Below are 19,578 nucleotides of genomic sequence, written 5' to 3' on the forward strand. Positions count from 1 at the left end.
TCGACTTTCGCGTTTATCCGAAGTGTCTCCTTTTCGGGCCACTTGCGTGTCCTGCCACGACTCGACTCATTCCTTTCACAACACCCCTCTTTTGCACCCCATACAGTGCTTTCCATTCTCTTGATCTATTTGCATATCGCTATTCGTTAAGGTTGTTCTGGGTGTGTGCCGCTCAGGCCAACGCGACTCTGCACGCTCACTACCCCTTTTGCGCCCCCCCTTCGACTTCAATCCTTCGGTGCTGGACATTCCGCCGATAACTCCCACAAAACCTGCAAAAATGGCTTCACCAGACAATTTTTCCGATATTGAGAGCCGCAATAGGCTTCCGACCCTCTTCGAGGTCTTGAGCCGGCGCACATTGGCTCCTGTTGACCTCTTCTCGTTCTACATTTACATGCGCGACCAGCGACGCTCCGTGGACTACCTAGACTTCTGGTAAGCTTAAAGCCCTAGATACTTATTAGCCAGAAAACTAACAGCATTTGGTCTCAAGGCTCGATGTCTCTCAACACATGTCTTTGTGTCGACACTATGTCCGCGAGCTCCGCCGTTCCGTCCTCGTTGCGACCCCCGACATTGATCAAGTCGAAAGCAGACGATCATCCGCCATGCTGGATAACTTGGAGAACCTGGGCGATATACCGATGACAGAGGCTGGGCCTTCGCGCATGCGGACCGACGAGAAGGACCGTGACGTCGATCAACGCCTATCCGCGTTTTTGCGCTCCGAGACCCAGTCGCATCATTCACCACAGAACAGTCTTGGATCTCATTCTGAGTACAGCGGCGCCTTACATGATGACCAACCTCGTCCCAGCTCCGGCACTCACAATGGTGACGACTCCAACTCACCCGGACGCACTGTTGCGCGAAATGATATTCGTGCTAGTGCCGAGAAAATCCTCTACACTTATCTACTTCCCGGCGCCGAGCGAGAAATCGGTCTGCCCGAGGCGATGGTCAGCCAGACTATCAACATGATCGAAGATGATGGCCGTGATGACCCCGAGGTTTTCGATCCCCCGAAAGACTTCGTCTTCCAAGCCATGGAGCGTGATGCATTCCCCGGTTTCTTGCAGGCCAAGGCACTGGGTAATCTTGTACCTCTTAGCATTGTTGCTCGTCTGACATTTGCCCTGATCAGCTTCTTCGGTGGATTCTGGGCTGCCTTCTACGTTGTCCTCCGCGACAAGCCTCGTGACATTCGCTGCTGGGTTATTTTGCCGTTCGCGATTGCATCTTATTTCATCGTCTCGTATCAGTACAAGATCGATCCCGTTATGGCTTTCATCGGCTACAGCGAGTACACCTTTATGAACTGGGCTCCAATTCGCGAACCCTATGTCCGCAAGCTCCTCAATAAGCGTGCTATAGTCACCGCAGGAATCTCTTTCTTGACGGCTGCCGCTTTGAGTATTTTGTTCATTCTCGTCCCCGGCACCATGCTGTGAATACGTTTCTGTCGATGACGCTGTGCTATGGGGCTTGCTCTTCCTAGTTCCTTCAGCTGTACGATCTGAGGTGACCAGTCCGGTGTCCAAGATTTAATGTTCTGATCTGCTTCTGCGAAGCATAATCTTTGAAAACGATGCCCTGGGGTGCCTAATTCACCGGGACTCTGCAACCCCACGGGAATCTTCCTTCTTCCTCCTCCCCCTGCCATCTTGGCTGCGATGCAATCTCTTTATCTCTCTTTGTTCTGTCCATATCTGCCTCATTTCGTTGTCTTTTATTCTCTTCTGCCAATACCCCTTTTGATCACTTGTATTTATGTTCTCAATGAGTGTTGCCGCTAGGGCTACGAATGCAATTACCAACCATATTTCAAATCAATTGTATCATACCAATGTTTGCTTTAAAGCAACTAATGCAGCAAATATAGTCGTAAACCATTTCATCAGGTCTTGGTAACCTTGAAAGCTAGAAGCTTATGCCTTGCGGCCCACTACACGCTTCGAATGCCTACTCCCACGAGACCCGGAGCCCTCGTCGATATCCATTCGCGATCCTGATTCCCCATCCCCAGCCTCAAAATATCCATCATCGTGATCGACATCATCTGCTTCACGCTTATTGCCCATTCCAGTTCCAAGCCGCGGACCACCTCGACGCCCCCACGCTCCAGGTCTACTGCGCGCGCCCGCATTTGACACGTCGAACGCCTCCTGTCGCTGCTTCGTCGCATCCTCCAGTTGGATCTGATACGCCCGCTCCTTGGCATGGCGCTTCTCCGCATTCTCCTTCACTCGCGCAATTTCCGCTTCTAGATTAGACACCACCTCTCCGCACCGAGCCTCCCATTCTGTCAAGAGGGTGACCATTTTGGGGAGAGATTGCGGTCGGACATCACGTAGAGGAGCGACGGATGTGACGTTGACGGTAGGCGGGGTTGTGGCGGGGGAGAGGCGGGCGGAGATCAGGGAGGCGTAGATGGCGGTTGTGACGAGGGATTCGAGCTCAGCGGTTGATGAGAGTGAGAGCGCGGTCATTAGGGACTGGTAGGTAAGGGGTTTGACTGTTGCCGAGAGAGAGAGGAGAGAGAGGAGGCGGAGCTTGAGGGTTTGTTCGATGCTCAGTTTGGGGAGATTGGGTGTAGCTGCGCTTGTTAGTTGTATTTCAATTTTGGTATGTGGCAGATGAGCTCACATTGATAGTCCTGCCATGTACCCCATGCGAAGATCTCTAGGAGCTTCAGGTAGCCCCGGTGCTCGGCGGGGGTATCGGGGGAGCTGAGCGTTTGGATGTTGGGTGTCTCGAGCAGTTCGGCGAAGACGTAGGTCTGTGGGCTGGAGGTGGCATTTGTGATGATGTTGGCTATGAAACGGGGCGAGGTTGCACTGTTGGAGTTGGCCAGGTGGATGAAAGGCTGTAGAGCCTCCAAGGCCCGGGTGTGTGTCTGGTCCATGAGATGCGGTCAATGGAAGGGGAGGATGGAAGTCGAATTTCGATATTGAACTTTGTAAAGGAGCACGATACGTGGTCGATTAGAATTAATTATTGAGAGATCTCAAGAAGAGGGAGAAGTAGAGACAAGCAAGTAGTTGGAGTATCAACAAGTTGGATGTGATGTAGAGGAGCTGGTTTGCATCAAGTGCAAACACCTTATCGATGAAGTAAGTAAATTAGTTAGTACTGTAGTTAGTACTGTAGTTAGCGGAAATAGCTCCCCATCTTCAATCTTCACTAGATCGATGTGCATGGGTTATCCCGAGCGTAGTTCGTATTACTGTAACATTCTCCAAGGTGTCCATTCCAGGGTCCTTTGTATCACACGGGCGCTTTGCCTCGACCCTTTTCTCCTTGTTTGAAACACCCTTCGCTGACACGGCGCCGTCGTTTCAGCATCACCTTTTCAAGCGCTTTTATAGGGCCTTTGACTATGGGTACCAGTGAGAAAATAGATTGGAAAACGTCCTGTCATATCAGGTGGACTCCATATAGACAGGCTGAATATCGATGCCGCGGGACGCCGGCGCAGCACTTTTAGCATTCCTCAGCGTGGCGCGATCCACCCTGTGCGTAATCACATCCACTACCTTTTTATTTCCTTCTTCCCTGCTCCCACGCAACGCGGCTTCGTCGTAATGTTCTGATAAAACGTGTTCTATTGCTTCTGCCGCTCTCGATCGAGAAATGATCTGATCGATCCAGTCGATCCGAGAGCATCCGTTGTGCTTATCACGTTATCCCCTCCATTCATCGCGCAACGAGCTATCTACACCTTTTACGCCCTTATGCCATAGTCCGCCCTCCGATACCTGTACGGCCCCCTTCTCGACATGTCTGCAGATCTTCTCGGTACAGGCGGTGCGACACCCGACCCTCTGCCCGCCATGGCCATGACAACCGTGAAGATCGATGGGATGACCTGCGGAGCATGTACGTCTGCGGTCGAGGGCGCATTCAAAGGTGTTGACGGTGCTGGTGATGTCTCTGTCAGTTTAATTATGGGCCGAGCTGCCGTGCAGCACGACCCCTCCAAACTTTCGCCGGCCCAGGTCGCGGAGATGATTGAAGACTGCGGCTTCGAAGCCGCAGTTCTGTCGACTGAGGAGCGGATTACAAGCACAAGCACCGGTATGCTTGAAGCTCCGACAATGCGATTCTCCAAAACAACTCTTGCGATCGAAGGAATGACCTGCGGCGCGTGCACATCTGCGGTGGAAAGCGGCCTAAAAGACGTTGCTGGTGTTAATTCCGTCGAGGTCTCACTACTTTCGGAGCGCGCGGTAGTCGATCACGATGCAGAGATTATCTCACCAGAGCAACTTGCCGACATGATTGAAGATCGAGGCTTTGGGGCGCGAGTGCTGGAAACAAAGGCGTCACCTGCAGGATTGGAAGATGCATCCGCGCTCGCCGATATGGTGGAAGACAAAAAAGGGCATATGGTCACAACCGTAGCGATTGGAGGTATGACCTGTGGTGCCTGTACATCTAGTGTGCAGAATGCCTTCACTGATGTGGAGGGCATGATCCAGTTTAACATTAGTCTGCTCGCTGAGCGCGCAGTGGTTGTGCACGATCCGTCCGTTCTCACAGCCAAGGACCTTACCACAATGGTGGAGGATGCTGGGTTTGATGCGTCGATCGTATCATCAGAGGCGCAGGAACCGCTCTCCCGAAAGATCCAGCAAATGAGCCTTAGTCTCCACGGGGTACGAGATGCCAGCTCTGCTTCGGGCCTCGAGGAAGACCTTTTGAGGCAACCGGGAATCAAATCCGCAACAATTACTCTGTCAAATTCGCGACTGGTCGTCTCCTTCGACACATCTGTGATTGGAATACGATCAGTGTTCGAGGTAATCGAGTCTGCCGGATATAACGCTTTAGTCGCAGACTCGGACGACACAAATGCGCAGCTGGAATCGTTGTCCAAAACAAAAGAAATACAGGAATGGCGACGCGCATTCATCACTTCAGTGTCATTTGCAGTCCCGGTTTTTCTCATCAACATGATCTTGCCCATGTATCTGCGCAGCCTTGACTTTGGCGCTTTTGAATTATTCCCAGGCCTTTACCTAGGAGATGTGCTTTGTCTCGCACTGACTGTTCCTGTACAATTCGGTATCGGACGGCGATTCTATATCACCAGCTTTAAGTCTCTTAAGCATCGGTCCCCCACGATGGACGTCCTCGTTATGCTGGGAACATCTGCCGCGTTCTTTTACAGCTGTTTTACTATGGCGATGGCCATTTTCGACGAACATCACAAACGTCCAAGTACTGTGTTCGACACCAGCACTATGCTCATTACCTTCATCACTCTGGGACGCTGGTTGGAGAATCGGGCAAAGGGGCAAACATCTGCTGCTCTGTCCCGTCTCATGTCATTGACTCCATCTATGACAACTATTTACGAAGATCCTATTGCAGCAGAGAAGCTGGCCGATGGCTGGGCTGCTGGAAGTGCCACAGATGCTTCGAAGCCGGCTTTTGCATCCGATGATTCATCTGTGAATCAAAAGATCATTGCCACAGAATTGATCCAAGTTGGAGATGTTGTCATTCTTCGTCCCGGTGACAAAGTCTCCGCGGACGGCGTGATTATTCGAGGTGAAAGCTACGTGGATGAAAGCATGATCACCGGAGAGGCCCTTCCAATTCACAAAAAGAAAGGAAGCCACATTATTGCTGGCACCGTCAACGGCACAAGCTCGGTCGATTTTAAGGTCATTCGCGCTGGCAAGGATACTCAATTGAGTCAGATTGTGAAGTTAGTTCAAGATGCTCAGACCAGCCGGGCTCCCATTCAGCGCATGGCCGATATCGTCGCCGGTTACTTCGTCCCAAGCATCATCGGTCTCGGTCTAGTTACTTTCTTTGGTTGGATGTTTCTCAGTCATGTCCTGCCCAACCCGCCCAGGGTCTTCCAATCCGAAGATAGTGGTGGCCGTGTCATGGTTTGCCTGAAGCTCTGCATTTCCGTTATCGTCTTTGCATGCCCCTGTGCATTGGGTCTTAGCACACCGACTGCTGTCATGGTTGGAACAGGAGTTGGTGCCGAGCATGGAATCCTTGTCAAGGGAGGCGCCGTGCTTGAAGCTGCTACTAAGGTCAATCACGTCGTCTTTGATAAGACGGGCACATTGACTACGGGCCGGATGAGCGTGGCTCACGTTCGTATTGAGCCTCATTGGGCTGCGAATGACTTGCGCCGTAAGCTGTGGTGGCTTATTGTCGGCCTCGCGGAGATGGGCAGTGAGCACCCGGTTGGCCGGGCCATTCTGACAGAGGCCAAGGCTGAGTCTGGTCATCCTGGAGATGATGGGTTGCCTGGCAGTATCGGTGACTTTGATGCGATTGTGGGCAAGGGTATCTCGGCTTTTGTGGAGCCTACGTCCAGTGCCGAACGGATCCGTTACCAAGTCCGACTTGGAAATGCAGAGTATCTCCGCTCAAAAGATATCGATATGCCCGCGTCGGTTGACCCCGAGTTATCAGAAGCGCAAGAGGAGACAGATCTTGCAGCTCCCAAGCCCAGTGCCGCTGCCTCTGGTATTACACGGATTCATGTTGCCATCGATTCTCGCTATACCGGAACTATCTCTCTTCGTGACAGTGTCAAGGACACGTCAGTCGCTGCGGTGGCTGCCCTGCACCGCATGGGCATCGCGACCTCCATGGTGACAGGCGACACACTTTCCACTGCTCTATCGATCGCATCAGCCGTCGGCATCCCAGCCGCATCAGTCCACGCGTCGGCTTCACCATCCGATAAGCGAACGATCATCTCAGAACTCCAGCTACGTGGGGAGAAAGTTGCCATGGTCGGTGATGGTATCAACGACTCCCCGGCCCTCGCTACCGCATTAGTCGGCATTGCTCTGGCATCAGGCACAGACGTCGCCATGGAAGCAGCCGACATTGTCCTCATGCGGCCCGAAGATCTTCTTTCCGTGCCCGCTAGCTTGTCACTGTCTCGCACGGTGTTCAATCGCATCAAATTGAACCTCGTGTGGGCCTGTCTGTACAACATCATCGGTCTTCCCTTCGCCATGGGTATCTTCCTCCCTTTTACAGGCTTTATGCTTCCCCCAATGGCCGCCGGTGCCGCCATGGCTGCTTCCAGTGTTTCCGTCGTTGTCAGCAGTCTATTGCTTAAGCTCTGGCGCCGTCCGGGTTGGATGGACGTCAAGCGCCTTGAGAAAGAGCTTGGCTCAGGTACCATCGCCCCCGACCGCGGTGCGTCTCACGCTCGCAAGGCCACTTGGTGGACGCCTGCTACAATGCTCTCCACCGACAGGCCACGCTCTCTGCGTAGCTGGGCTGGCGATGCGATTTCTGCCCTTTGGTCTGCAGCTACTGGGAAACGGCCTGTTATCCGCGGAGACGAGGGCTATGTGCCATTACAGACTGTTGAGCCTGTCTAATGCGTTTTTTTTCTGACTTCGTACGATGATACGTTCGATTCCAACATGAAGGTTATCTGTCTCGGTTCGAATAATTTGTCTAACGGGGTAACTGGCGTATGAGAACTGATTCTAGATTTTTGATACCTCTTTTGCATAGATGCATGAATTAAAATGCCAATTTGATTTTCACGAACACCTACGTACTTCTCCCTATATTCCGTCTTTTTCTGTGAATCATACCAATTTGGGACTCTCGAGGTAAGTTATGACTCAGGTCGCATGTCTTTCGACGGCAAATTCCCCAGCTCAACCACACCTCCATTACACATCCAGACGCAATCCAAAATGAGCGGACATGTACACTCAGACGCCTTCGACGAGGGAGTCCTCGCCGTTGACCCCATCCACAAGCTCTACTACGCACAATATGGCAAAAAAGACGGAAAACCAGGTAAATCCCACAACCCAAGCACACCATCATCAAACTCACAAATAAACGGTAATGTTCCTCCACGGCGGTCCAGGGGGCCAAACCAGCAAAGGCAACACGACCTACTTCAACCCATCAATCTACAGGGTTATTCTCCTCGACCAACGCGGCACAGGCAAATCCCAACCCGCCGGTGAAGTGCGCAACAACACCACGCCCGACCTAGTCTCCGACATCGAGACTCTTCGCAATCATCTCCAAATCCCAAAATGGCACCTCATCTTCGGCGGTTCCTGGGGCTCCACACTAGCACTTCTATACGCGCAAGCGTACCCGCACGCCGTAGGCTCCTTGATCCTCCGCGGAATATTCACGACCCGCGCTTTTGAAATTGAGTTTTCGAGAGGGCCTCTTGGAGCGGGGAGTTTCTTTCCGGAGGAGTATGAGGCTTTTGTCTCGCATTTACCTGAATATGAGAGAGGGGATTTGGTGAATGGGTATTATAAGCTGCTTATGTCTGAGAATAGGGATACGAGGATGCAGGCGGCGAGGGCTTGGAATGCGTGGGAGATGAGCATTGGATCTTTGGTGGCTGATGAGGTTGGGTTCAGGCAGTTGGAGGATGAGAAATGGTCATTGGCACATGCGCTCAGGCGCATTATGCTATTCATGATTTCTGGTTGCAGGATGGGCATATTTTGGAAAGAGAAAATCTGGAGAAGATCAAGCATATTCCTGGTATGTTGCATTCTGGTCTGCATTTTGAAGATGGCTTGGTTGACTGGTGTGTAGTCGTCATTATCCAGGGGCGGTATGACTTGGTTTGTCCGCCGCATACTGCTTGGGAGCTTGGAAAGGCTCTGCCCAAGGCGAAAGTGATCTTTGTTCCTGATGCTGGACATGGTGCGAAGGTACGATCCGTTATTCATGGTGCGGTAGGATACATGCTTATGCCTTTATAGGAACCTGGAACTCGGGCGGAATTGCTCCAAGCCTGTGATGAGTATGCCGACTATGAGTTCCAATAGGTGAAGGTGATCTTCTACGAGAGGAAAGTAATGGGGTTGAATCTCTTATAGTTTGAATCACATTATCACGATATCCATCCAAGTTAGATTGTAATCTGATCAGGATATCAAGCATGTTTGTTGCAGGTCGTTATTCATGATGCCATTGGCAAGAAACACAAAACGATTCGGACTCGCAGGTCCATACTTCAGTTCTTCTTCTCAGGGTCCAAGGCTTGCGTGGAATCAGTTGCTTCGAAGTCCTTCTGGGTTTTTTCTGTCGAATCTTCTGTCTTGTCTATCTGTTCCTTGGGTGTAGAGTCGTCGAGGACTATATCCCCGTCTCCATCTGTGGCGTTAGCCTCCTGTGCTGCTTCGATGGAGGCCGAGGCCAGGGCATCGGAGGCACCATCGCCTATAGCAGTTTGGGCAGTTTGGTCACCAAGGTTAACCTCCACACCTTTTCCGTCTTGCAGGCCCATATCCTGAACACCTAAGAGTGCCGGGCCACGAGCATGGGGGATTTCGTCTGGGGATTCTGCTGGTGGCGAAGTAGAATTACGCTGACCGGCACGATGAGCAGCCTCTTCAATATCAGTAAACGTCGTAGTAGTTGTTGTGGTGGTTGCGATATTGTTGTCGCCGCTTTCCATTTCTTGCGGTTGTGTTGGTACAGCTTGCTCTATACATAGTCAGTTCCGTTAGGCAGGTCAAAAGAGAATCAGCGAATCATTGTAGCGTACCATCGTCCAATGTAGAAGCTTCCTCACCCTCAAAAGAGGCGTTGGTGAGCCATGGAATAGGGGTGAGTAGCGCACCGCCCAAGGACTCGTCGCTCCCTAAACCAGTCGCATAGTCCGGAGTTAGGTAGGTGCTGGCATTGTTTGTGGGGTGCGCGAGTCCGTTAGACTGGCCGCTGGGGGTGGCATTTTCCAGGATGCTGGAAGGAAAGACGTCTATCCCGCTAGTCACCGAAACCACGCGGTCCACAGCACGGAGGTAGGCGGGTAAAGTCCTATAATGAGCCGTCGGGTTGAGAATAAGCTCCGCAAACCGCTGGATTGTATGCGGAGGCTTGCTCAGAAAGAAAGTTTGAATCGCGGACTCGATAGAGCTCAGGAGAAGAGCAAGTGGAGGCGGTAGTGAATCGTTCGGCTGCTGTGTTGACTGGGGCTGCGAGTCAGGCACCCTCTCGGTCGGCGGCAGAGAGTCGGTTGGCGCTGGAGGGGTTTGTGGGCCGCCCGGGGCAGTATTCTCCTTGTTACTGCTTTCGGGCGGGACAGTGGTAGTCTCAGATGTCTGGGATGGCTGTTGGAACTCTTCGTGGTTGTACGACCCTGGAGGCACTTTGGGCATAGGAAACACATTGTATACAATCTGAGATGGGTCAGAAATGCCAAGAGTAGAGTCGCATTAGGTATAGCATACATTTTCCAGGCGCTCCAGTAAAGGATCAACCATGCCAGTCCATTTCTCTCTGTGTCAAAGCATTAGTCTCGCGTGATCCAAGACATCGTGTAATCGCGAGTTCACACATACAAGTCCATGGAGCCGCCATTGGCGACTGTCTGGAGAGCTTCTTCGTCTGCAGGATACTAGTCAGCTAAGAACACGCGTCACCAGCAGGATGGGAGACTTACCCAGCGACATCGTCGAGGTGTTTCAAGCTGCAGGAGACGACGATCAAGTGGCCAGCTGAGGCGGTGGTGGCATCGGCGTTTGATTGGCTTACGTCGGCCCTTATCGATAGTACCACGTGACTCTCCGCGAATTTTCGGTGGAGGGGCAGTTCACGATGACTCTTTCCCCACGAAAAGCAACCCATTTCGCTCATCACAATGTGGAACTCGCCCAAGGTCGGAATCCTCGGCGGCGGCCAGCTTGGTCGCATGCTCGTCGAGTCCGCCAACCGATTGAACATTCAGTGCAACGTCCTCGACGCCGAGAACTCCCCGGCCAAGCAGATCAGCTTTCACGACGGCCATGTCACCGGTTCGTTCAAGGAACGCGAGGCCGTTCGCCAATTGGCCAAGACCTGTGATGTATTGACTGCCGAGATCGAGCACGTTGACACCTATGCGCTCGAGGAGGTCTCTTCCGAAGTCCGCATGGAGCCCTCTTGGCAGGCTATCCGCACGATTCAGAACAAGTTCAACCAGAAGGAGCACTTGCGCAAGTTCGGTATCCCTATGGCGGATCACCGGGAGCTAGTTAAGAACACACCCGAGGAATTGGCCGAGGTCGGAGAGCAGTTGGGCTACCCGATGATGTTGAAGTCGAAGACAATGGCATATGATGGGCGGGGTATGTGGCATTAGCGTTGCCTTTGTGGAATTCATGCTAATGTTATTGCAGGAAACTTCCGCGTGAACTCCAAAGCCGATATTCCCGAGGCTCTTGAGGCTCTCAAGGACCGTCCGTTGTATGCGGAGAAATGGGCCTACTTCAAAATGGTTCGTGAATCTATACTTCAAAATGCTCAGACTATAACTAATGAATCTATCATATAGGAGCTTGCTGTCATGGCTATCAAGACCAAGGACGGTGTTCTGTCATATCCCACCGTCGAGACCGTCCAGGAGGACTCAATATGCAAGCTGGTGTACGCACCAGCCCGGAACGTCTCCGAGAAGATCAACCAGGCCGCCCAGGCCCTTGCCCGCAAGGCTGTCTCTGCCTTCGAAGGAAAGGGCGCCTTTGGCGTTGAGATGTTCCTCCTCGAGGACGACAGCCTGATGCTGTGCGAGATCGCCAGCCGCATTCACAACTCCGGCCACTGGACCATCGAGGGCTGCGCCCTGTCGCAGTTCGACAGCCACATGCGGGCCATCGTCGACCTTCCGATCCCCGCCAAGAGCATTGAGCTCCGCACTCCCTCGATCATGCTCAACATCATCGGTGGCGCTACTCCTGATTCCCACCTGAGGGCCACCGAGGCCGCGCTTTCTATCCCTAATGCAAGCATTCATTTGTACAGCAAGGGTGACGCTAAGCCAGGTCGCAAGATGGGCCACGTCACTGTCACCGCTGCGACTATGCACGAGGCCGAGACTATTATCCAGCCTCTCATTGACGTCGTGGATGACATGCGTGCCCAGCGCAAAGACATCAAGACCAAGGCCGCTGTCTCCGGTCTCTCCGAGCCCGCTCCCCAGGTTGCTGTTGTCATGGGCTCCGACAGTGACCTGAAGACTCTGGTGCCCGGTCTCAAGCTGCTGGAGAGTTACTTCGGTATCAAGCCCGCCGTGGAGATCACCTCCGCCCACCGCACCCCTAACTATATGGCCGAATACTCCGCCGAGGCTGCCGCGCGCGGCATCAAGGTGATCATTGCTGCCGCCGGCGGTGCTGCTCACCTCCCCGGTATGGCCGCCGCTCACACCGCGCTGCCTGTCATTGGTGTGCCCGTCAAGGGAAGTTCCCTGGACGGCGTGGACAGCCTGTACAGCATCGTGCAGATGCCCCGTGGTAAGTCAACTTATGCACTATTCATAATATCTTCAATTCAGCTAATCCACCGTATCAGGTGTCCCCGTCGCAACCGTCGGAATCAACAACAGCATCAACGCTGCCCTCCTAGCCGCACGCATTATCGGCGCCTTCGATCCCGCTATCCAGGCCAAGGTAGAGAAATACGCTGAAGAAGCCCGCGCCGAGAACATGGAGAAGAAGGGAACCAAGCTCCAGGAACTAGGCTGGGAGAAGTACTTCGAGCAGATGTAAAGCGCCTCTGAACTATGTTCAAATATTTTTAACGGAAACCCAAAAGCCTGCGGAAAATAGGTCTCAGAAACTTTGCAGAGGATAGATACGGTCTTCGTGTCTTGTATAGCAGAAGGCGTTTATTATATCAGATCTAGACGACAATGAATGAATTTTACACATGTGCATGACCTCTACCGTAGGTTGAATGAGAAGTGGAGTCCTGTTATTATAACGATCACTTAATCGAAGGGTTCATTTAAGCTTATATTGTGTTTCTATCCGAAAGGGCCGGGTCGGTGGTGGAGGTGCAGTGGACCTGGACCCGCTGGCCGAAGCCCACATCCCGCTGGGGCACAGCCATACCAGGTCATATTTAAGCTATGATCAAAGACACTACTAATAAGACTATGATTTGTAGAATAATATACCATTTTTAAGGATTCAACGCATGATAAGTGGTGGCATTATGTATTAGGCTACCGACTGGACAAATAAAAGCCGTACTCATACAAGATACAAACGATTTGCAAAAGGGGGAAATCATAAGCAGTAAGCCAAAAAGAATCACGAAAACACAAGGAAAAACAACAGAGAAGCCAAATTATTCCGGAAGACCCCGGACTTGCATCCACATAGTGGATATGTCGTTTTTGCACATGTCATCGAGACATTATCGTAGCAAAGTATTATACTCGTGCTTCATTCTTAAGCAACTGTGGGACCGGAGGTGACAACTGCGGGACCGGTGGTGACGGCGTGCGCGCCATTGGTAACACCGTCGCTGAGGTTCTTCGTCTTGTCGTTGACGAAGGCCTGATCAACCTCGCGCGAGAAACCGTTGGTGTGAGTACCGTTGGTAGGGAGGGTGGTGTGAGTACCGTTGGTGTGGCCGTTTGTGTGGCCGATGGTCCCAGCAACGCCCGATTGTCCGACAGTGCCATCGGCGGTGGGGGCCTTCCGGGTGACAGGGCCCGGAGTAGGGATATCGGTGGACTCGTTGGCGTGACCAATGCTGAAGATGGGCGATTCCCAGCGCTCACCCTTCCTGGCAAGGTCGACGTATTCGGTGGCCTTGGTGGAGACACCGCCGGGCAGTTTGATGTCAGGGAAAATCGAGTCGTGCATAGTCGTGACAGTTTGCACCTTGGTGTCACGCTGCATGATGGCCTCGGCCTGCTTGGCTTTGGCCTGGGCGCGAGCGCGCATGGCATCGGCGTAGCGGGAGAGAATGGTGGGGGCGTTCTCGGGGTCCTCACGGGCAGCCTCCTGGGCCTTGGTGGCCTCGGTGTGAATCTCGTGAGCGTACGCATCACCCTTCTGGAAAGCATTGCGGATTTGGCCCTCGATGACCTTCTCGAGAGCGGGGCGAACCACGCGGAAGAGCAGGGGCTTGAAGGTAGCGAAGAGAGCCTTGTGCTTGGACTTGCGGAGCTTGATGTCCATGTTCTTGATGTTCACGGAGACCTTGTCCAGCTTGACGAAGTGCTGCTGCTTATCATTCTTATCGGCGGTAGAGGCAGCAATCTTGAAGCTGAAGCCCTCGCCACCAAGGAAGATATCCATGATACCGGTATCGGTGATGGAGGGGAAGCCCTGCTTCTTCTTGATGTAGTAGCTGACATCGCGGAGATCAGCCTGGATGCCGGAACCAGCGATCATGATCTTGTTGTCACGCTTGTTGCTAATCTTCTTCCGGCCCCAGCGGAAGTAGTTGTCGCTGCCGAACTCGACAACGTTGGGCATCAAGTTGTCACTCTCAATAACGAGGTTCTCAACCACGACGTCGACCATGGGGTCAGACACCTCGATACGGGGAATGGGAACGTATCGGACGTTCTCGAAGATACCGGGCAGGATGATGTCGCGGATATCCGTGAGCAGATGCTTCTTGAAGACAACCTTGCCATTGGAGTCGCGGCCGAGGTCGAGGAACAGCTTCTGGATGGAGTCGGCGAAAGCCTTGTTCTGGGGGTCCCTCTCGAATTGGTCGGCCAGGAACTTAATCTGGTCGACGATGTTGTCGGTGTGGTTGCGGTAGCGCTCACGAGCCAGGTAGCGACCCTTCTCATACAAGTCATTCCACTGGCGGTTGCACTCTTCTTCCATAATAAAGCCCTGCTCACGAAGGGCCCTGCGAATGAAGGTATCCATGCTAGAGAACCAGCCACGTAGCTCGGGGTCCTGGTCGGCATCGCGGTAGATGTTGTTCAGAGACTCGAAGAAGTTAGACAGGGAGGTGTTGTTGGCGAAGCGCTCAATGAGAGTGCGCAAGTTGTTCTCAACAATCTTCACGCTATCGGTGGAGCGGACGTCCTTAGCAGCGGAGCCACTCTGCGAGGTAACGTCCTTGGTGTGGCCCGCATACTTCTCAGCCAGATCCAGAAGGGTCTCAATAGCTTGCTGGTAGTCGGCGTGGCCCTGAACCTCAATGACCATCTTCTTAAGACGCCAGATGGTCTGCTCGCGACGCTCCTTAGGGATCTTATCCTGGAGGTACTCCTTGGTTTGGTTGGCGTACTTCTTGCGGCGGCTCATCTCCGAGGGAGTGACAGACTCGTTGTCGGCAGTGCCAGTAATCTCGCGGTCGGCAGTGCCAGTAATCGCGCGGTCGGCAGTGCCAGTAGTCTCGTAGTCGGCAACAGAAGGAGAGCCAGTGCTGGCATTGTCACTCCTCTTCTTAAACTTGGACTTGAGATCATCCTTGTTGATGTTGGGCTTCTCGTGCCAGACGTTCTCCTCGGCGGGAGCGTCAATCTGTGCCAGCTGCTCTTCAGAGGGGCGAACCTGGTTGGCAGCCTTCTGGGACGCGTCGGCAGCGATATCCTTCATGAGGACGGTAGCATCGCTCACTGAGTGGTGTTAGACTAGGTGGGTATGGAAACTGCAGCAGTGGAGAACTTACAGATCTTTCTGAACTCGCCGTTGGTAAGCAGAAGAGTACCAAGAGTCTTCAGGCCATCAAGGGCCCTGTTGGCATCTTGCTTGCTATCCTCCTTCGTGACAGGCACGTTGGGGGCTTTGGCATCACCAGCAGTGATCTGCTGGGCCTGCCAGATAAAGTCCTGAAGAAGCTCGCCTTGGTTCTTGGTCAGGAGCATCTTCTTGGCATGCTCAATCACATTGCGCACGTCCGCGACGAGGACCTTGCCCTCATCGGAAAGCTCCGAAGGAGGCGACGCAAGAACCTTGGAGTTCAAGGCGCTGTTAAGAGCGACATCGCACTGTTTGTTCTGTATGGACGGGTGTTTAGTAGCGAGTTCTTCGAGGGACGGTCGCAAACCGGGTGGAACTAACCGATGGGAGCTTGCTGTTCTTGAAAGCTTCAGGGGCGTTAGCGACAAGATCAATTGACCGAATTGGGTAACTGGAGAGGACTTACCATGGAAGATACCGAACAGTTGGAGCTTCTGGTTGATGTCCTAGGGTCCGGTTAGTGATCCCTGCGACCAATTACCCTCCATTGGGTCCCGGCGCATACCTTCTCCTTCTGTTTGGTGTCGGTGGGACGATTCACGGCCTTGGAAGACATGATGAAACTCGTATCAATCGTGTACAAAGGAGAACAAGTTCGTAGATATGTCAGGGTATTCTGGAGCCCCAGATTAGCGCGACCCTGTATGCGAGATCAAAGGAAACATACAAGTGGGAATTAGGATTAGTGGAGTGAGGAAGCTTTTTTTTCCTTAAACAAGGGGGGGGGGGTATCACAAGAATGAAGGAAGGTATGTGGGAGAAGGGGAGCGAGGAAGGGATGACGAAAGATATAAAGGGCAAGGAACGAGGCAATCCCTACTTGAACGAGGAGGAAGGAGGTACCCAAGTTACTCCTTGACGCAACTGCCTCCTGACGTCATCCCTTCGTGGCTTTCGCACGGCTTGTTATTCCCCCAATTGTAATAATTGGAAGTGTAATTTCGTCACTGTTTATTGCCTGCCATTTGCCGTTTGCCATGAGCCATGAGCCATACGTCCCTATAGACCTATGCTTACAGCCTGTGGCTAGTAATTGGTAGCTGGTAGCTGGTAGCTGTCAGGTAGCAGCTGGCAACTATCATAAGGCTGGGTTTCCCAGGATTCTGTTTCTGGCCTCGATCGAGCTGCACACGCCACTAGTGCAAAGCCAGCTCTTTGCGTTAAACCCCATCGAGGCATTGAGGCCCACGATCTGCTGAAATTGCCAGATCGAGTGGAGTCTTGGCAGTGGGGCGAGGACGTTCCATTTCCAAACTGTGTTGGCTCCGAAACCAGTATCTCCTCCGCATCAGCTTGACGTCAATCGTACGATATTCTTCTTCCGAGAAATTCAAGCTGTCGTGGACTGCACGGGACGAGGTGTATGTCGCAGTGGGACCGGTTTTGCACCCCTGCACCAGACTATGTAATAATTCTTGACTCTAGCCCTGCTCGCGATCAGCACGCGAGTTGATCAGCACGCGAGTTGACCGACTCGCACACAGCCACGACGCTCGGGTCCGGTAGAATGTATGAGGCCTACAAAAATGAGAGCAGAGACCTTAGATTCGATATTAGTACATGGCCCCGTCCGTCAAAGCACAAAAAAAAAATTCATTCTCTAAATGGGTAAGGGGCTGGCACGCTTGACAAATTCCTGGGGTGCTGTTTCCGCTGAAGTTCCTTGTGGACGGTGACGAAAGCTCCAGGCAATTACCCCACTGTGGAGTTTATATCCAGCAATGGAGACCATCATAGGCCTCTCGATCAAAACTCGTGGAGACGATGGGCCAAGTGTGGCCCATTGTTCGGTAGATTGCAAAGTATTCCCATGCTCCATAATAATTGCATGGTTGCCTGGAGATCGAAATAAGGATGGGTACGAGGGTGCTCTACAATGGCTCTAGTGATAGCTCTAGTGATGGCTCTAGTGATGACGACGAACTGGGCACGCTAGTGACCGGGTCCATCCTGACTTGCGTGCGACCTGATCCCACAGAATGACTAAGAACAACCGATGGCGACTACCATAATATTATCTATGTGAAACCTTCTAGCCCCCTAGCCATGCTTCGACCAGTACCGCCTACTATCTCCAGCCACCTTCTCCTGCCACTCAGCCAAAGGCCCAACCACCTCCACCTTAAATTGACCAGCAACGAAGATCTCCCGGCAAGGGAGGTCTAGCGTGAGGTTTTCCGTATTCCCTTGGCCTGTCAACGTTTGCAGAGTCTTCTCCGACGCGAGGTATACCAATCGTCCGATATGCGCCCAGTAGATCGTTCCCGCACACATGGCACACGGCTCCCAGGTTGATATCATGGTGCATCCGGCGAGGTAGTCCCAGGAGTAGTTATCGGCTGCGTTGCGCGCCAATTCACATTCGGCGTGGCGCACATGCGATAGGGAGAGAGATGACATGAGCTGTGTCTCATTGTCTGGCGCGAGGAGGATTGCCACGAATGGGCGCTTTTGATGGATGTCTTGGGCGGAAGCTTGGAGGGCGAGGCATTTGGATGCGCCCGTGTCGAGTTGTGTCGGGGTCAGGGGGGTGAGGACCGTGGATCGGCTTGCGTCCTGCTTGCTAGGACTAGTAGGCTGGGTCATTGTAGAGTTGAGGATCAAGGTACGTGGTGGGCAGGCGAACTTTGAGGTGGACTTGATCCTGACATCTTGAGGTGGACGAAAGCCAAGACATGTCCGCTGGTGTACGGCGGTCTCCGATGATAAGAAGAGGGGAAGTGCTTCCCTTCTTTCAACAAACAGGTTACAAATTTTTTTCATGTGCAAAATATATTGCTGCGCTATATAAAATGGCAAAGATAATTATTTACAGTCATTCCATCATCAAAAAGCTTCATTACTCGAGCTGGGGCCACCCGATGTTTCGGATATTCGTGGGTCGGAGGATTTCTGGGGAGCGACCTCTAGGCGCTGCGGCAGAGGAGACTCGGGCGTGGCAATCATATGCGCCTGACTATCGCAATCCGCAGTTTGGTTTGGATGGAAAGAGAGATCCACGAAATCCGAGAGGTCGGTGGGTTGTGAGCTGCTGCCGCACATTTCCGTGAAGATCACCAGTCTGCCGAGAACAGCGTACTCTAGTTTGAGTTTGACGCTGTATACGAATGCTTTGAGCGTGACGTGGATGTCGAAGAGGCCAGAATACTGGACTCCGATCACCGCGGCATCCATTAGGATCATGGCCAAGTTGACGATCAGCAGCTGGACCAGGGTGCCGCGGTAGTGGCCCCTTGGGCGGAGATTGAGGAGGCGCACTGCTTCATAAGAGTAGACTGCTGAAAGTACTACTTCTTGTAATGAGAATGCGATCAGTTGTATTCGCTCGAAGATATTGAACGCCGGGGTGAAGAGAGCCGATTTGTTGGAATGGGAGCCGAGTTCGAGGATGGAGGCCGGGATGTGGAAGACGATCGCATCGACGATGATCATGGCGAGTGTCCAGCGAAGGACGGTGTGATTTTGAACGATGAGGTGTAATCGCGACCAGAGCACGAGGGACTGGCCCGTCACCATGCACACCCAGGCAATGAGCTCCATTGCTACTGGGAAGAGATTGTTGTAGATGTTGAAGATGATGAGGAGATATCCGAGGCCGAAGGGTATGATGGCCACGGATGAGATGAGCAGACACCAGAAGTAGCAACCGCCATACCGCTTGAACGTGGTGAAGCACAGAACGATCAATTCTAATGCATTATACCATGCTACGCCGATGAGGCAGGCCACTGCAGTGCGCTCGGCGAAGTTGGTGATAGACCGTTCGGCTAAACCGAAGTTGCTACCGGGGATATCGTAGCTCGACATAAGAGCATTCTCTCTGCGACAGTCGAGTGGAACCGCAAGTGGAGGCAAGGTTACAAGGTCATTAGAGGAGCGTGAAGCAAAGCGAAGGGCAAATTAAGTCATAGAAAAAGAGAGCAGTCCATATACATACACAGGCGTATACAGACCCTAGGTATATGTATATGGAGGGGATTAGAAGAACTGCATGTTCGAGAACAAAAGTGCGGAGAGAGATATGAGGCGAAAAAAAAGGTACAAGGAGGTGGCGGAGAATACGAGATAATAGCCGACCTATCTATGCGATATCTCCCCAGCACCA

General features: G+C 52.7%; 9 protein-coding genes across 9 annotated transcripts; 4 read left to right on the top strand and 5 right to left on the bottom strand.

Moving 5' to 3' along the window:
• Window positions 1-280: 280 nt before the first annotated feature.
• rgsB (uncharacterized protein) lies at window positions 281-1,454 on the top strand (the record flags this gene model as incomplete). The annotated part of the gene is made up of 2 exons (XM_056888654.1): window positions 281-438; window positions 497-1,454. The coding sequence occupies 2 exons, from the start codon at window positions 281-283 to the stop codon at window positions 1,452-1,454; spliced, it is 1,116 nt and encodes a 371-aa protein (XP_056737956.1).
• Window positions 1,455-1,931: 477 nt separating this feature from the next.
• On the bottom strand, window positions 1,932-2,908 carry N7443_008599 (uncharacterized protein; the record flags this gene model as incomplete). The annotated part of the gene is made up of 2 exons (XM_056888655.1): window positions 1,932-2,599; window positions 2,650-2,908. The coding sequence occupies 2 exons, from the start codon at window positions 2,906-2,908 to the stop codon at window positions 1,932-1,934; spliced, it is 927 nt and encodes a 308-aa protein (XP_056737957.1).
• An 874-nt stretch (window positions 2,909-3,782) lies between these two features.
• On the top strand, window positions 3,783-7,376 carry ctpA (Cu(2+)-transporting P-type ATPase CCC2; the record flags this gene model as incomplete). The annotated part of the gene is made up of 1 exon (XM_056888656.1): window positions 3,783-7,376. One exon carries the CDS (start codon window positions 3,783-3,785, stop codon window positions 7,374-7,376), a length of 3,594 nt encoding a protein of 1,197 aa, XP_056737958.1.
• Window positions 7,377-7,703: 327 nt separating this feature from the next.
• Window positions 7,704-8,816, top strand: N7443_008601 (uncharacterized protein; the record flags this gene model as incomplete). Its single annotated transcript, XM_056888657.1, has 5 exons — window positions 7,704-7,809; window positions 7,883-8,388; window positions 8,475-8,526; window positions 8,581-8,699; window positions 8,751-8,816. 5 exons carry the CDS (start codon window positions 7,704-7,706, stop codon window positions 8,814-8,816), a joined length of 849 nt encoding a protein of 282 aa, XP_056737959.1.
• Window positions 8,817-9,004: 188 nt separating this feature from the next.
• N7443_008602 (uncharacterized protein) lies at window positions 9,005-10,445 on the bottom strand (the record flags this gene model as incomplete). Its single annotated transcript, XM_056888658.1, has 5 exons — window positions 9,005-9,477; window positions 9,539-10,172; window positions 10,224-10,272; window positions 10,335-10,380; window positions 10,436-10,445. 5 exons carry the CDS (start codon window positions 10,443-10,445, stop codon window positions 9,005-9,007), a joined length of 1,212 nt encoding a protein of 403 aa, XP_056737960.1.
• A 188-nt stretch (window positions 10,446-10,633) lies between these two features.
• N7443_008603 (phosphoribosylaminoimidazole carboxylase ADE2) lies at window positions 10,634-12,518 on the top strand (the record flags this gene model as incomplete). The annotated part of the gene is made up of 4 exons (XM_056888659.1): window positions 10,634-11,099; window positions 11,151-11,248; window positions 11,306-12,263; window positions 12,322-12,518. The coding sequence occupies 4 exons, from the start codon at window positions 10,634-10,636 to the stop codon at window positions 12,516-12,518; spliced, it is 1,719 nt and encodes a 572-aa protein (XP_056737961.1).
• Window positions 12,519-13,205: 687 nt separating this feature from the next.
• On the bottom strand, window positions 13,206-16,029 carry N7443_008604 (uncharacterized protein; the record flags this gene model as incomplete). The annotated part of the gene is made up of 5 exons (XM_056888660.1): window positions 13,206-15,349; window positions 15,403-15,730; window positions 15,795-15,820; window positions 15,880-15,919; window positions 15,979-16,029. The coding sequence occupies 5 exons, from the start codon at window positions 16,027-16,029 to the stop codon at window positions 13,206-13,208; spliced, it is 2,589 nt and encodes an 862-aa protein (XP_056737962.1).
• A 1,484-nt stretch (window positions 16,030-17,513) lies between these two features.
• On the bottom strand, window positions 17,514-18,059 carry N7443_008605 (nucleoside deaminase; the record flags this gene model as incomplete). The annotated part of the gene is made up of 1 exon (XM_056888661.1): window positions 17,514-18,059. One exon carries the CDS (start codon window positions 18,057-18,059, stop codon window positions 17,514-17,516), a length of 546 nt encoding a protein of 181 aa, XP_056737963.1.
• Window positions 18,060-18,299: 240 nt separating this feature from the next.
• On the bottom strand, window positions 18,300-19,280 carry N7443_008606 (uncharacterized protein; the record flags this gene model as incomplete). Its single annotated transcript, XM_056888662.1, has 1 exon — window positions 18,300-19,280. One exon carries the CDS (start codon window positions 19,278-19,280, stop codon window positions 18,300-18,302), a length of 981 nt encoding a protein of 326 aa, XP_056737964.1.
• Window positions 19,281-19,578: the final 298 nt, after the last annotated feature.

The sequence above is a fragment of the Penicillium atrosanguineum genome (genome assembly GCF_028827265.1).
Source record: "Penicillium atrosanguineum strain IBT 20685 chromosome Unknown utg000007l_segment0_segment0, whole genome shotgun sequence".
NCBI classification, from domain to species: Eukaryota; Fungi; Ascomycota; class Eurotiomycetes; order Eurotiales; family Aspergillaceae; genus Penicillium; species Penicillium atrosanguineum.